The 14,782-nt window shown below is 51.5% G+C and overlaps 1 protein-coding gene across 1 annotated transcript in view; it reads left to right on the top strand.

Moving 5' to 3' along the window:
* TMEM65 (transmembrane protein 65) overlaps positions 1–14,782 on the top strand; it is an 81,138-nt gene that overhangs the window by 6,557 nt on the left and 59,799 nt on the right. Inside the window, exon 2 of the mRNA XM_066578919.1 lies at positions 13,646–13,721. Within this exon, the coding sequence (XP_066435016.1) occupies positions 13,646–13,721 (76 nt within the window). The remainder of the gene's footprint in view (positions 1–13,645; positions 13,722–14,782) is intronic.

The following is a 14,782-nucleotide window of genomic DNA, read 5'->3' as shown; positions in this document are numbered from 1 at the left end:
CTGTACTGTGGATGATGGGCGGTACAGCTGTGTGTTATTAGTTACATTACATAGGGGGTCACTTACTTTCCTCCTGTACTGTGGATGATGGGCGGTACAGCTGTGTGTTATTAGTTACATTACATAGGGGGTCACTTACTTTCCTCCTGTACTGTGGATGATGGGCGGTACAGCTGTGTGTTATTAGTTACATTACATAGGGGGTCACTTACTTTCCCCCTGTACTGTGGATGATGGGCGGTACAGCTGTATGTTATTAGTTACATTACATAGGGGGGTCACTTACTTTCCTCCTGTACTGTGGATGATGGGCGGTACAGCTGTGTGTTATTAGTTACATTACGTAGGGGGTCACTTACTTTCCTCCTGTGCTGTGGATGATGGGCGGTACAGCTGTGTGTTATTAGTTACATTACGTAGGGGGTCACTTACTTTCCTCCTGCGCTGTGGATGATGGGCGGTACAGCTGTGTGTTATTAGTTACATTGCATAGGGGGTCACTTACTTTCCTCCTGCACTGTGGATGATGGGCGGTACAGCTGTGTGTTATTAGTTACATTGCGTAGGGGGTCACTTACTTTCCTCCTGTACTGTGGATGATGGGCGGTACAGCTGTGTGTTATTAGTTACATTACGTAGGGGGTCACTTACTTTCCTCCTGTGCTGTGGATGATGGGCGGTACAGCTGTGTGTTATTAGTTACATTGCATAGGGGGTCACTTACTTTCCTCCTGTGCTGTGGATGATGGGCGGTACAGCTGTGTGTTATTAGTTACATTGCATAGGGGGTCACTTACTTTCCTCCTGCGCTGTGGATGATGGGCGGTACAGCTGTGTGTTATTAGTTACATTGCATAGGGGGTCACTTACTTTCCTCCTGCGCTGTGGATGATGGGCGGTACAGCTGTGTGTTATTAGTTACATTGCATAGGGGGTCACTTACTTTCCTCCTGTACTGTGGATGATGGGCGGTACAGCTGTGTGTTATTAGTTACATTACATAGGGGTCACTTACTTTCCTCCTGTGCTGTGGATGATGGGCGGTACAGCTGTGTGTTATTAGTTACATTACATAGGGGTCACTTACTTTCCTCCTGCGCTGTGGATGATGGGCGGTACAGCTGTGTGTTATTAGTTACATTACATAGGGGTCACTTACTTTCCCCCTGCGCTGTGGATGATGGGCGGTACAGCTGTGTGTTATTAGTTACATTACATAGGGGGTCACTTACTTTCCTCCAGTACTGTGGATGATGGGCGGTACAGCTGTGTGTTATTAGTTACATTACATAGGGGGTCACTTACTTTCCTCCTGTACTGTGGATGATGGGCGGTACTGCTGTGTGTTATTAGTTACATTACATAGGGGGTCACTTACTTTCCTCCTGTACTGTGGATGATGGGCGGTACAGCTGTGTGTTATTAGTTACATTACATAGGGGGTCACTTACTTTCCTTCTGTATTGTGGATGATGGGCGGTACAGCTGTGTGATATTAGTTACATTACATAGGGGGTCACTTACTTTCCTCCTGTACTGTGGATGATGGGCGGTACTGCTGTGTGTTATTAGTTACATTACATAGGGGGTCACTTACTTTCCCCCTGTACTGTGGATGATGGTCGGTACAGCTGTGTGTTATTAGTTACATTACATAGGGGGTCACTTACTTTCCTCCTGTACTGTGGATGATGGGCGGTACAGCTGTGTGTTATTAGTTACATTACATAGGGGGTCACTTACTTTCCTCCTGTACAGTGGATGATGGGCGGTACAGCTGTGTGTTATTAGTTACATTACATAGGGGGTCACTTACTTTCCTCCTGCACTGTGGATGATGGGCGGTACAGCTGTGTGTTATTAGTTACATTACATAGGGGGTCACTTACTTTCCTCCAGTACTGTGGATGATGGGCGGTACAGCTGTGTGTTATTAGTTACATTACATAGGGGGTCACTTACTTTCCTCCTGTACTGTGGATGATGGGCGGTACAGCTGTGTGTTATTAGTTACATTACATAGGGGGTCACTTACTTTCCTCCTGTACAGTGGATGATGGGCGGTACAGCTGTGTGTTATTAGTTACATTACATAGGGGGTCACTTACTTTCCTCCTGTACTGTGGATGATGGGCGGTACAGCTGTGTGTTATTAGTTACATTACATAGGGGGTCACTTACTTTCCTCCTGCACTGTGGATGATGGGCGGTACAGCTGTGTGTTATTAGTTACATTACATAGGGGGTCACTTACTTTCCTCCTGTACTGTGAATGATGGGCGGTACAGCTGTGTGTTATTAGTTACATTACATAGGGGGTCACTTACTTTCGTTCTGTACTGTGGATGATGGGTGGTACAGCTGTGTTATTAGTTACATTACATAGGGGGTCACTTACTTTCCTCCTGCACTGTGGATGATGGGCGGTACAGCTGTGTGTTATTAGTTACATTACATAGGGGGTCACTTACTTTCCTCCTGCACTGTGGATAATGGGCGGTACAGCTGTGTGTTATTAGTTACATTACATAGGGGGTCACTTACTTTCCCTCTGTACTGTGGATGATGGGCGGTACAGCTGTGTGTTATTAGTTACATTACATAGGGGGTCACTTACTTTCCCCCTGCACTGTGGATGATGGGCGGTACAGCTGTGTGTTATTAGTTACATTACATAGGGGGTCACTTACTTTCCTCCTGCACTGTGGATGATGGGCGGTACAGCTGTGTGTTATTAGTTACATTACATAGGGGGTCACTTACTTTCCTCCTGTACTGTGGATGATGGGCGGTACAGCTATGTGTTATTAGTTACATTACATAGGGGGTCACTTACTTTCCTCCTGTACTGTGGATGATGGGCGGTACAGATATGTTATTAGTTACATTACATAGGGGGTCACTTACTTTCCTCCTGCACTGTGGATGATGGGCGGTACAGCTGTGTGTTATTAGTTACATTACATAGGGGGTCACTTACTTTCCTCCTGTACTGTGGATGATGGGTGGTACAGCTATGTGTTATTAGTTACATTACATAGGGGGTCACTTACTTTCCTCCTGTACTGTGGATGATGGGCGGTACAGATATGTTATTAGTTACATTACATAGGGGGTCACTTACTTTCCTCCAGTACTGTGGATGATGGGCGGTACAGATATGTTATTAGTTACATTACATAGGGGGTCACTTACTTTCCTCCTGTACTGTGGATGATGGGCGGTACAGCTGTGTGTTATTAGTTACATTACATAGGGGGTCACTTACTTTCCTCCTGTACTGCTGATGATGGGTGGTAAAGCTGTGTGTTATTAATTACATTACATGGGGGGTCACTTACTTTCCTCCTGCACTGTGGATGATGGGCGGTACAGCTGTGTGTTATTAGTTACATTACATAGGGGGTCACTTACTTTCCTCCTGCACTGTGGATGATGGGCGGTACAGCTGTGTGTTATTAGTTACATTACATAGGGGGTCACTTACTTTCCTCCTGTACTGTGAATGATGGGCGGTACAGCTGTGTGTTATTAGTTACATTACATAGGGGGTCACTTACTTTCGTTCTGTACTGTGGATGATGGGTGGTACAGCTGTGTTATTAGTTACATTACATAGGGGGTCACTTACTTTCCTCCTGCACTGTGGATGATGGGCGGTACAGCTGTGTGTTATTAGTTACATTACATAGGGGGTCACTTACTTTCCTCCTGCACTGTGGATAATGGGCGGTACAGCTGTGTGTTATTAGTTACATTACATAGGGGGTCACTTACTTTCCCTCTGTACTGTGGATGATGGGCGGTACAGCTGTGTGTTATTAGTTACATAGGGGGTCACTTACTTTCCTCCTGCACTGTGGATGATGGGCGGTACAGCTGTGTGTTATTAGTTACATTACATAGGGGGTCACTTACTTTCCCCCTGCACTGTGGATGATGGGCGGTACAGCTGTGTGTTATTAGTTACATTACATAGGGGGTCACTTACTTTCCTCCTGCACTGTGGATGATGGGCGGTACAGCTGTGTGTTATTAGTTACATTACATAGGGGGTCACTTACTTTCCTCCTGTACTGTGGATGATGGGCGGTACAGATATGTTATTAGTTACATTACATAGGGGGTCACTTACTTTCCTCCTGCACTGTGGATGATGGGCGGTACAGCTGTGTGTTATTAGTTACATTACATAGGGGGTCACTTACTTTCCTCCTGTACTGTGGATGATGGGTGGTACAGCTATGTGTTATTAGTTACATTACATAGGGGGTCACTTACTTTCCTCCTGTACTGTGGATGATGGGCGGTACAGATATGTTATTAGTTACATTACATAGGGGGTCACTTACTTTCCTCCTGTACTGTGGATGATTGGCGGTACAGATATGTTATTAGTTACATTACATAGGGGGTCACTTACTTTCCTCCTGTACTGTGGATGATGGGCGGTACAGCTGTGTGTTATTAGTTACATTACATAGGGGGTCACTTACTTTCCTCCTGTACTGCTGATGATGGGTGGTAAAGCTGTGTGTTATTAATTACATTACATGGGGGGTCACTTACTTTCCTCCTGCACTGTGGATGATGGGCGGTACAGCTGTGTGTTATTAGTTACATTACATAGGGGGTCACTTACTTTCCTCCTGTACTGTGGATGATGGGCGGTACAGCTGTGTGTTATTAGTTACATTACATAGGGGGTCACTTACTTTCCTCCTGTACTGCTGATGATGGATGGTAAAGCTGTGTGTTGTTAGTTACATTACATGGGGGGTCACTTACTTTCCTCCTGCACTGTGGATGATGGGCGGTACAGCTGTGTGTTATTAGTTACATTACATAGGGGGTCACTTACTTTCCTCCTGTACTGTGGATGATGGGCGGTACAGATATGTTATTAGTTACATTACATAGGGGGTCACTTACTTTCCTCCTGTACTGTGGATGATGGGCGGTACAGATATGTTATTAGTTACATTACATAGGGGGTCACTTACTTTCCTCCTGTACTGTGGATGATGGGCGGTACAGCTGTGTGTTATTAGTTACATTACATAGGGGGTCACTTACTTTCCTCCTGTACTGCTGATGATGGGCGGTACAGCTGTGTGTTATTAGTTACATTACATAGGGGGTCACTTACTTTCCTCCTGTACTGTGGATGATGGGCGGTAAAGCTGTGTTATTAGTTACATTACATGGGGGGTCACTTACTTTCCTCCTGCACTGTGGATGATGGGCGGTACAGCTGTGTGTTATTAGTTACATTACATAGGGGTCACTTACTTTCCTCCTGTACTGTGGATGATGGGTGGTACAGCTGTGTGTTATTAGTTACATTACATAGGGGGTCACTTACTTTCCTCCTGTACTGTGGATGATGGGCGGTACAGCTGTGTGTTATTAGTTACATTACATAGGGGGTCACTTACTTTCCTCCTGCACTGTGGATGATGGGCGGTACAGCTGTGTGTTATTAGTTACATTACATAGGGGGTCACTTACTTTCCTCCTGTACTGTGGATGATGGGCGGTACAGCTGTGTTATTCGTTACATTATATAGGGGGTCACTTACTTTCCCCCTGTACTGTGGATGATGGGCGGTACAGCTGTGTGTTATTAGTTACATTACATAGGGGGTCACTTACTTTCCTCCTTTACTGTGGATGATGGGTGGTACAGCTGTGTGTTGTTAGTTACATTACATAGGGGGTCACTTACTTTCCTCCTGTACTGTGGATGATGGGCGGTACAGCTGTGTTATTAGTTACATTACATAGGGGGTCACTTACTTTCCTCCTGTACTGTGGATGATGGGTGGTACAGCTGTGTGTTATTAGTTACATTACATAGGGGGTCACTTACTTTCCTCCTGTACTGTGGATGATGGGCGGTACAGCTGTGTGTTATTAGTTACATTACATAGGGGGTCACTTACTTTCCTCCTGCACTGTGGATGATGGGTGGTACAGCTGTGTGTTATTAGTTACATTACATAGGGGGTCACTTACTTTCCTCCTGCACTGTGGATGATGGGTGGTACAGCTGTGTGTTATTAGTTACATTACGTAGGGGGTCACTTACTTTCCTCCTGTACTGTGGATGATGGGCGGTACAGCTGTGTGTTATTAGTTACATTACATAGGGGGTCACTTACTTTCCTCCTGTACTGTGGATGATGGGCGGTACAGCTGTGTTATTAGTTACATTACATAGGGGGTCACTTACTTTCCTCCTGCACTGTGGATGATGGGCGGTACAGCTGTGTGTTATTAGTTACATTACATAGGGGGTCACTTACTTTCCCCCTGTACTGTGGATGATGGGCAGTACAGCTGTGTGTTATTAGTTACATTACATAGGGGGTCACTTACTTTCCTCCTGTACTGTGGATGATGGGCGGTACAGATATGTTATTAGTTACATTACATAGGGGGTCACTTACTTTCCTCCTGCACTGTGGATGATGGGCGGTACAGCTGTGTGTTATTAGTTACATTACATAGGGGGTCACTTACTTTCCTCCTGCACTGTGGATGATGGGCGGTACAGCTGTTATTAGTTACATTATATAGGGGGTCACTTACTTTCCTCCTGCACTGTGGATGATGGGCGGTACAGCTGTGTGTTATTAGTTACATTATATAGGGGGTCACTTACTTTCCCTCTGTACTGTGGATGATGGGCGGTACAGCTGTGTGTTATTAGTTACATTACATAGGGGGTCACTTACTTTCCTCCTGTACTGTGGATGATGGGTGGTACAGCTGTGTGTTATTAGTTACATTACATAGGGGGTCACTTACTTTCCTCCTGTACTGTGGATGATGGGCGGTACAGCTGTGTGTTATTAGTTACATTACATAGGGGGTCACTTACTTTCCTCCTGTACTGTGGATGATGGGCAGTATAGCTGTGTGTTATTAGTTACATTACATAGGGGGTCACTTACTTTCCCTCTGTACTGTGGATGATGGGCGGTACAGCTGTGTGTTATTAGTTACATTACATAGGGGGGTCACTTACTTTCCTCCTGTACTGTGGATGATGGGCAGTATAGCTGTGTTACTAGTTACATTACATAGGGGGTCACTTACTTTCCTCCTGTACTGTGGATGATGGGCGGTACAGCTGTGTGTTATTAGTTACATTACATAGGGGGTCACTTACTTTCCTCCTGCACTGTGGATGATGGGCGGTACAGCTGTGTGTTATTAGTTACATTACATAGGGGGTCACTTACTTTCCTCCTGTACTGTGGATGATGGGCGGTACAGCTGTGTGTTATTAGTTACATTACATAGGGGGTCACTTACTTTCCTCCTGCGCTGTGGATGATGGGCGGTACAGCTGTGTGTTATTAGTTACATTACATAGGGGGTCACTTACTTTCCTCCTGCACTGTGGATGATGGGCGGTACAGCTGTTATTAGTTACATTATATAGGGGGTCACTTACTTTCCTCCTGCGCTGTGGATGATGGGCGGTACAGCTCTGTGTTATTAGTTACATTACATAGGGGGTCACTTACTTTCCTCCTGTACTGTGGATGATGGGCGGTACAGATATGTTATTAGTTACATTACATAGGGGGTCACTTACTTTCCTCCTGCACTGTGGATGATGGGTAGTACAGCTGTGTGTTATTAGTTACATTACATAGGGGGTCACTTACTTTCCCCCTGTACTGTGGATGATGGGCGGTACAGCTGTGTGTTATTAGTTACATTACATAGGGGGTCACTTACTTTCCTCCTGCACTGTGGATGATGGGCGGTACAGCTGTATGTTATTAGTTACATTACATAGGGGGTCACTTACTTTCCTCCTGTACTGTGGATGATGGGCGGTACTGCTGTTATTAGTTACATTATATAGGGGGTCACTTACTTTCCTCCTGCACTGTGGATGATGGGCGGTACAGCTGTGTGTTATTAGTTACATTACATAGGGGGTCACTTACTTTCCCCCTGTACTGTGGATGATGGGCGGTACAGCTGTGTGTTATTAGTTACATTACATAGGGGGTCACTTACTTTCCTCCTGTACTGTGGATGATGGGTGGTACAGCTGTGTGTTATTAGTTACATTACATAGGGGGTCACTTACTTTCCTCCTGCACTGTGGATGATGGGCGGTACAGCTGTTATTAGTTACATTACATAGGGGGTCACTTACTTTCCTCCTGCACTGTGGATGATGGGCGGTACAGCTGTGTGTTATTAGTTACATTACATAGGGGGTCACTTACTTTCCTCCTGTACTGTGGATGATGGGCGGTACAGCTGTGTGTTATTAGTTACATTACATAGGGGGTCACTTACTTTCCTCCTGTACTGTGGATGATGGGTGGTACAGCTGTGTGTTATTAGTTACATTACATAGGGGGTCACTTACTTTCCTCCTGCACTGTGGATGATGGGCGGTACAGCTGTGTGTTATTAGTTACATTACATAGGGGGTCACTTACTTTCCTCCTGCACTGTGGATGATGGGCGGTACAGCTGTGTGTTATTAGTTACATTACATAGGGGGTCACTTACTTTCCTCCTGCGCTGTGGATGATGGGCGGTACAGCTGTGTGTTATTAGTTACATTACATAGGGGGTCACTTACTTTCCTCCTGCACTGTGGATGATGGGTGAGGACAAGCAGCCTTTAGGGGTCCGGTCGCTGCGGTCCTCAGCCTACAGCTGGCATGCGCCAGGCACCCCATTTTTTCTAGCTCCTGCTCTCCCGCTGCGCGGATCCTGCCGGCCTCCATAGGTCCCAGTAGATGCCTGCGGGGGCCGTCCCCACCGGAGCCCCGCGCTGAGATGGAGCGTGCCGCCGGTGTTCTCCGCACACACAATCCCCGCCTCAGGGGAGAATGACCTACGCGGGTCTTTAATTCCCTGCGGGTGTGCGATGCCCCCCTGTGGGGCGCGGAGCATGCCGTGGACACCAGACCTTAAGGGGTCCGGCCGCTGCTGGAGGGTAGAGGGCGCAGTCTAGGGGGTGAAGACTTCTGCAAGCTGCTTGTTTAATAGTGTTGATTTAAAAATAACCGGAATCCCCTGGCGCTGCGCGTCTCCATGGTTACCGCAAACAGATCCCGTGTCGCCTGCGCCGTTACGTGTCTGATGCTTGACTGTAATTTAGCAGCATACAATGCTGGATCCCACCCGGCCCCCCGTAGTCCTCACACCCTCACATGCTGTGCCCCCCTCATTCTGCATTCAGCACCCCTTAATGACAAAAACCCCATAAATCTTTGCAATGAGACCCCCCACCCTGCAGTGGCATAAGTATTCACACCCCTGTACTCAGTGTTAGTCGGAGCCCCTCTGCCAGTGATTCTGGCCTCTGGTCTACTTGGGGATGATGCCACATTGGGGATTCTCTGCCCTCTGTCAGGTTGGATGGGGGCCGTCTGTGGACAGCTATTGTCAGGTCTCCCCAGAGATGTCCCATTGAGTTCAGGGCTCTGGCCGGGCCCCTCAAGGACATTCACAGAGTTGTCCCCACTCCTGGGTGGTCTTGGCTGGGGTCTTGGGGTCATTGTCTTGTTGGAAGGTGACCCTTCTGCCCGGTCTGAGGTCTCTTGTTCTCTGGATTAGGTTGTCATTATCTCTGTACTTCGCTCCATTCAGCTTTCCATCCATCCTGACCGGTCTCCCCTCCCTCAGTATGATGCTCCACCACCACTGTAGGGCTGGTATTGGGCAGGTGATGAGGGGCACCTGGTTTCCATCCCCCCTGACCGGTCTCCCCTCCCCCAGCATGATGCTCCACCCCCCCCCCAAGCTTCACTGTAGGGATGGTATTGGGCAGGTGATGAGCGGCACCTGGTTTTCATCCCCCCTGACCGGTTTCATCCCCCCTGACCGGTTTCATCCCCCCTGACCGGTTTCATCCCCCCTGACCGGTTTCATCCCCCCTGACCGGTTTCATCCCCCCTGACCGGTTTCATCCCCCCTGACCGGTTTCATCCCCCCTGACCGGTTTCATCCCCCCTGACCGGTTTCATCCCCCCTGACCGGTTTCATCCCCCCTGACCGGTTTCATCCCCCCTGACCGGTTTCATCCCCCCTGACCGGTTTCATCCCCCCTGACCGGTTTCATCCCCCCTGACCGGTTTCATCCCCCCTGACCGGTTTCATCCCCCCTGACCGGTTTCATCCCCCCTGACCGGTTTCATCCCCCCTGACCGGTTTCATCCCCCCTGACCGGTTTCATCCCCCCTGACCGGTTTCATCCCCCCCAGCATGATGCTCCACCACCAGGCTTCACTGTAGGGATGATATTGGGCAGGTGATGAGCGGCGCCTGGTTTCCATCCCCCCTGACCGGTTTCATCCCCCCCAGCATGATGCTCCACCACCAGGCTTCACTGTAGGGATGGTATTGGGCAGGTGATGAGCGGCGCCTGGTTTCCATCCCCCCTGACCGGTTTCATCCCCCCCAGCATGATGCTCCACCACCAGGCTTCACTGTAGGGATGGTATTGGGCAGGTGATGAGCGGCACCTGGTTTACTCCAGACACAATACTTAGAGGCCAGAAAGTTCCATCTTGGTGTCATCAGAGCAGAGAATCTTGTTTCTCACAGTGAGGGTCTTTTTAGGGTCTTTTTGGTAGCTCCAGGGGGATTTCCTGTGTCTTACTAAGGAGGCTTCTTTTGGGCCTCTTCGTCACAAAGTCCAGATTGATGAAGGCTGCAGGGGAAGGGGGGGTCAGCAGCTGTAGGAAGAGTCCTGGCTGTTCTTCCATGTAAGTATTATGGGGCCGCTGGGTTCTTGGTCTCCTCTCTTACAAGACCCTTCTCCCCCTTAGTTTGGGGGTCGGTGGCTTTAGGAAGAGTCCTGGTTGTTCTTCCATGTAAGTATTATGGAGGCCACTGGGCTCTTGGTCACCCCTCTTACAAGACCCTTCTCCCCTTATTCTGGTGGGTCAGCAGCTCTAAGAAGAGTCCTGGTTGTTCTTCCATGTAAGTATTATGGGGGCCGCTGGGCTCTTGGTCTCCTCTCTTACAAGACCCTTCTCCCCTTAGTTTGGGGGTCGGCAGCTCTAGGAAGAGTCCTGGTTGTTCTTCCATGTAAGTATTATGGGGGCCGCTGGGTTCTTGGTCTCTTCTCTTACAAGACCCTTCTCCCCTTAGTTTGGGGGTCGGCGACTCTAGGAAGAGTCCTGGTTGCTCTTCCATGTAACTATTATGGGGCCGCTGGGCTCTTGGTCTCCTCTCCTACAAGACCCTTCTCCCCTTAGTTTGTGGGTCGGCGGCTCTAGGAAGAGTCCTGGTTGCTCTTCCATGTAACTATTATGGGGCCGCTGGGCTCTTGGTCACCTCTCTTACAAGACCCTTCTCCCCTTAGTTTGGGGGTGGGCGGCTCTAGGGAGAGTCCTGGTTGTTCTTCCATGTAAGTATTAAAGGGGCCGCTGGGTTCTTGGTCGCCTCTCTTACAAGACCCTTCTCCCCCTTAGTTTGTGGGTCGGCGGCTCTAGGAAGAGTTCTGGTTGTTCTTCCATGTAAGTATTATGGAGGCCGCTGGGCTCTTGGTCTCCTCTCTTACAAGACTCTTCTCCCTCTTAGTTTGGGGGTCGGCGGCTCTAGGAAGAGTCCTGGTGGCTCACGATGTAGGTGATGATGGGTTGTCGGTCTGTCACTGTGGGGTCCTGAGTGCAGAATGATGGGGGCACCAGAGGGTGTGTCCGTGTGATGGCTGACCTCCGCTACCAGTCCAACTGCTGACGATGTAGGTGATGATGGGTTGGCGGTCTTCTACTCCGTTGGTCCCTTCCTCACCCTCCCCTCTTAGGGCTGTGTCCATCGAGCGCCCTGTCTGAGGAGCGAGCACAGACTTCACATTGGGTTCACACTGGGCGGAATCTCGCCGCGGGACGGCCAATCCGTCGCGACAAAGCCGGTGCTGATTCGCCAGCCGCAGCATGTCAGATCTTTTTCTTTTGTCTGCTGCGGCCACGCTCCCCTCTATGGGAGTGCCCGGCGCAATGGAAAAACGTGCGGCCAAAGCCCGAGATTTCCCCTGGGAATACGCTGCGTGGGAACCCAGCCTAATGCTTTGTTTCACCTGCGGGGGGCGCTGCAGAACGCAGCTGATTCCTAGGGTTCCCAGTGGACATATTTATATTGCTGGTGCTCCGGCTGCAGAGGGGGGATCTGCGCACCCACAACGCTGGCGGTGGGCTGCAGTAGAGTTACTGCATCGGGTGCCGCCACCTTAATGCTCTGCACTCTGAGTGTGCTCCAGTGATGATGAACAGCCAGAGCATGCTCCATACACAAGAATGACTATGCTTTTGGCGGTCCGGTACTGTAGGAGCGCCCCTGTGCTGCCGCTGGCAGGTTTAAACCTGTCGGGAGGATTTGCAAAGCAAATATCACGGATCTCTGGTGTCACGGCAGCCACAGGATGACAAACCGCACGTCACACACTGAAGTACATGAAGGCGGCGCCATCTACAGCCCGGCGCCATCTACAGCCCGCTGCCTTCTAATCCGCCTTCTGTTTCAGCTTCCATAAGTTTCACGGTCTCTGCTTGCTGTCAGTCAATGGGAACATTGTTGTTTATATTAATTCTCATAAAGGCGGGTCCCAGGCAAGAGCAAGACAAGGGCCCCACTGGTGAAATGAGGAGAACTGGACAGAGGTGACCGCTGGATTTGGAGACTTGTGTGACAGCGTGTCTAGAAGTAAATGGCCGTCGGCGGGGTAGAGGTGGAGAGGCGCCGAGCTCTGCCCCGTCGGTAGGGTAGAGGCGGTGAGGCGCCGGGCCCTGCCCCGTCGGTAGGGTAGAGGCGGGTGAGGCGCCGGGCCCTGCCCCGTCGGTAGGGTAGAGGCGGTGAGGCGCCGGGCCCTGCCCCGTCGGTAGGGTAGAGGCGGTGAGGCGCCGGGCCCTGCCCCGTCGGTAGGGTAGAGGCGGTGAGGCGCCGGGCCCTGCCCCGTCGGTAGGGTAGAGGCGGTGAGGCGCCGGGCCCTGCCCCGTCGGTAGGGTAGAGGCGGTGAGGCGCCGGGCCCTGCCCCGTCGGTAGGGTAGAGGCGGTGAGGCGCCGGGCCCTGCCCCGTCGGTAGGGTAGAGGCGGTGAGGCGCCGGGCCCTGCCCCGTCGGTAGGGTAGAGGCGGTGAGGCGCCGGGCCCTGCCCCGTCGGTAGGGTAGAGGCGGTGAGGCGCCGGGCCCTGCCCCGTCGGTAGGGTAGAGGCGGTGAGGCGCCGGGCCCTGCCCCGTCGGTAGGGTAGAGGCGGTGAGGCGCCGGGCCCTGCCCCGTCGGTAGGGTAGAGGCGGTGGGGGGGGGGGGGGGGGGGGGCGGTGAGGCGCCGGGCCCTGCCCCGCGGTGGGGGGGGGGGGGGGCGGTGAGGCGCCGGGCCCTGCCCCGTCGGTGGGGGGGGGAGGCGGTGAGGCGCCGAGCTCTGCCTCGTCGGCGGGGGGGGGGGGGGGGGGGAGGCGGTGATGCGCCGGGCCCTGCCCCGTCGGTGGGGGGGGGAGGCGGTGAGGCGCCGGGCTCTGCCCCGTCGGTGGGGGGGGAGGCGGTGAGGCGTCGGGCCCTGCCCCGTCGGTAGGGTAGTCATGTAGTCTAGTGATGTAATGATGTCCTAGAACTGACAAGTATCAAAACCTTCTGTCTCGCATTTTCTTTGCAGCCTCTCGATACCCTAAAACTCCTCCGTACTCGACGGCGGCGGATCCAGTGACCTCAGAAGGTGACGGTACGCTGGTGTGACCCCTGCTGGTGGTTTTCTGCATGACGCCTCTGTGTGACGTCTGGCTTGCAGTTAACAGGAATTAAACGCTGTGAGAACTTTTGCATCCATCTTTGTTGATGTAACCCGTCTGCTGTTGTGGCTGCGAGTCCCCCATCCCCCACACGTGGGCTGCAGGTGACCCCCTCCTTGGCGTGTGGTGCGGGCTGAGTCCCCGTGTCGGCGGCCCTCATGTAGTATCACGCTGCAGTCCCATGGCGGTCCTCATGAATCAGTGTCCGCGTACATGGCATGGGCTCCTCGTCTCGCTCTGCGTGCCATGGATGCTCGGTGATGAGGCTCCGCCCGGAGTGTGGCGCCACCTGGCGCACTCGCTTTGGGTCCATGCAATGCCAGCATTTATGTGAACCGCAGCTGCAGGGATTCGCTGTGTTTTTTTACGGCGCTTCCAATGTTTCTCGTGCGTTCACGGTATATCCGCGCCGCCCCGTGGACTGGAGTGCGGACCGATAGCGGACATGCTGCGATTTATACCATCCGTATTACACGTGTCAAAGTGCGTGCGACGTGGAGTGTGGCGCCCCCTCCCCATGAGAGCGGTTTTATGGTCCGCGGGACGAGCTGTCGGGCAGACGGGGTGCGGCCGCTCGTCCCGGCGTTGCTACATAATGGCGTGCGCAGGTGGAGCGTTCCTCAGGATAGTCGCCCTATGTGAAAGATGCTTTACGGTTTAGCTGTGTTCTAGTCTGCTGCATTGCATGCTGGGAGTGGGGGGGCAGAATGTGCAGAACTGTTTGGAAACTACATTATTGCTCCTTAAAGGGGCTGTTCATGGAGGCAACATCATGTGACCACAGGGGCGGCTGGCCGGCACATCTTAACCCCTCCCCTTGGAGGGCCTGGCCCCTGCACACAGGGGGGCCCATACCATGTGACCTAATATAACACCACAGGTCTGGGTGAGGATTCTCTCTCCCTTGACAGCCCCTTTAAGAACCTACTGATATGTATAAAGGGGAAGCCGTCCCCTCCAAACAGCGGCACAAGCTAAGTCCTTGCCGAGCCAGGAGACCGCTA

Source organism: Eleutherodactylus coqui, chromosome 9 (genome assembly GCF_035609145.1).
Source record: "Eleutherodactylus coqui strain aEleCoq1 chromosome 9, aEleCoq1.hap1, whole genome shotgun sequence".
NCBI classification, from domain to species: domain Eukaryota; kingdom Metazoa; phylum Chordata; class Amphibia; order Anura; family Eleutherodactylidae; genus Eleutherodactylus; species Eleutherodactylus coqui.
The sequence above is the reverse complement of the archived record's forward strand: the minus strand, read 5'-3'. Positions and strand labels throughout refer to the sequence as shown.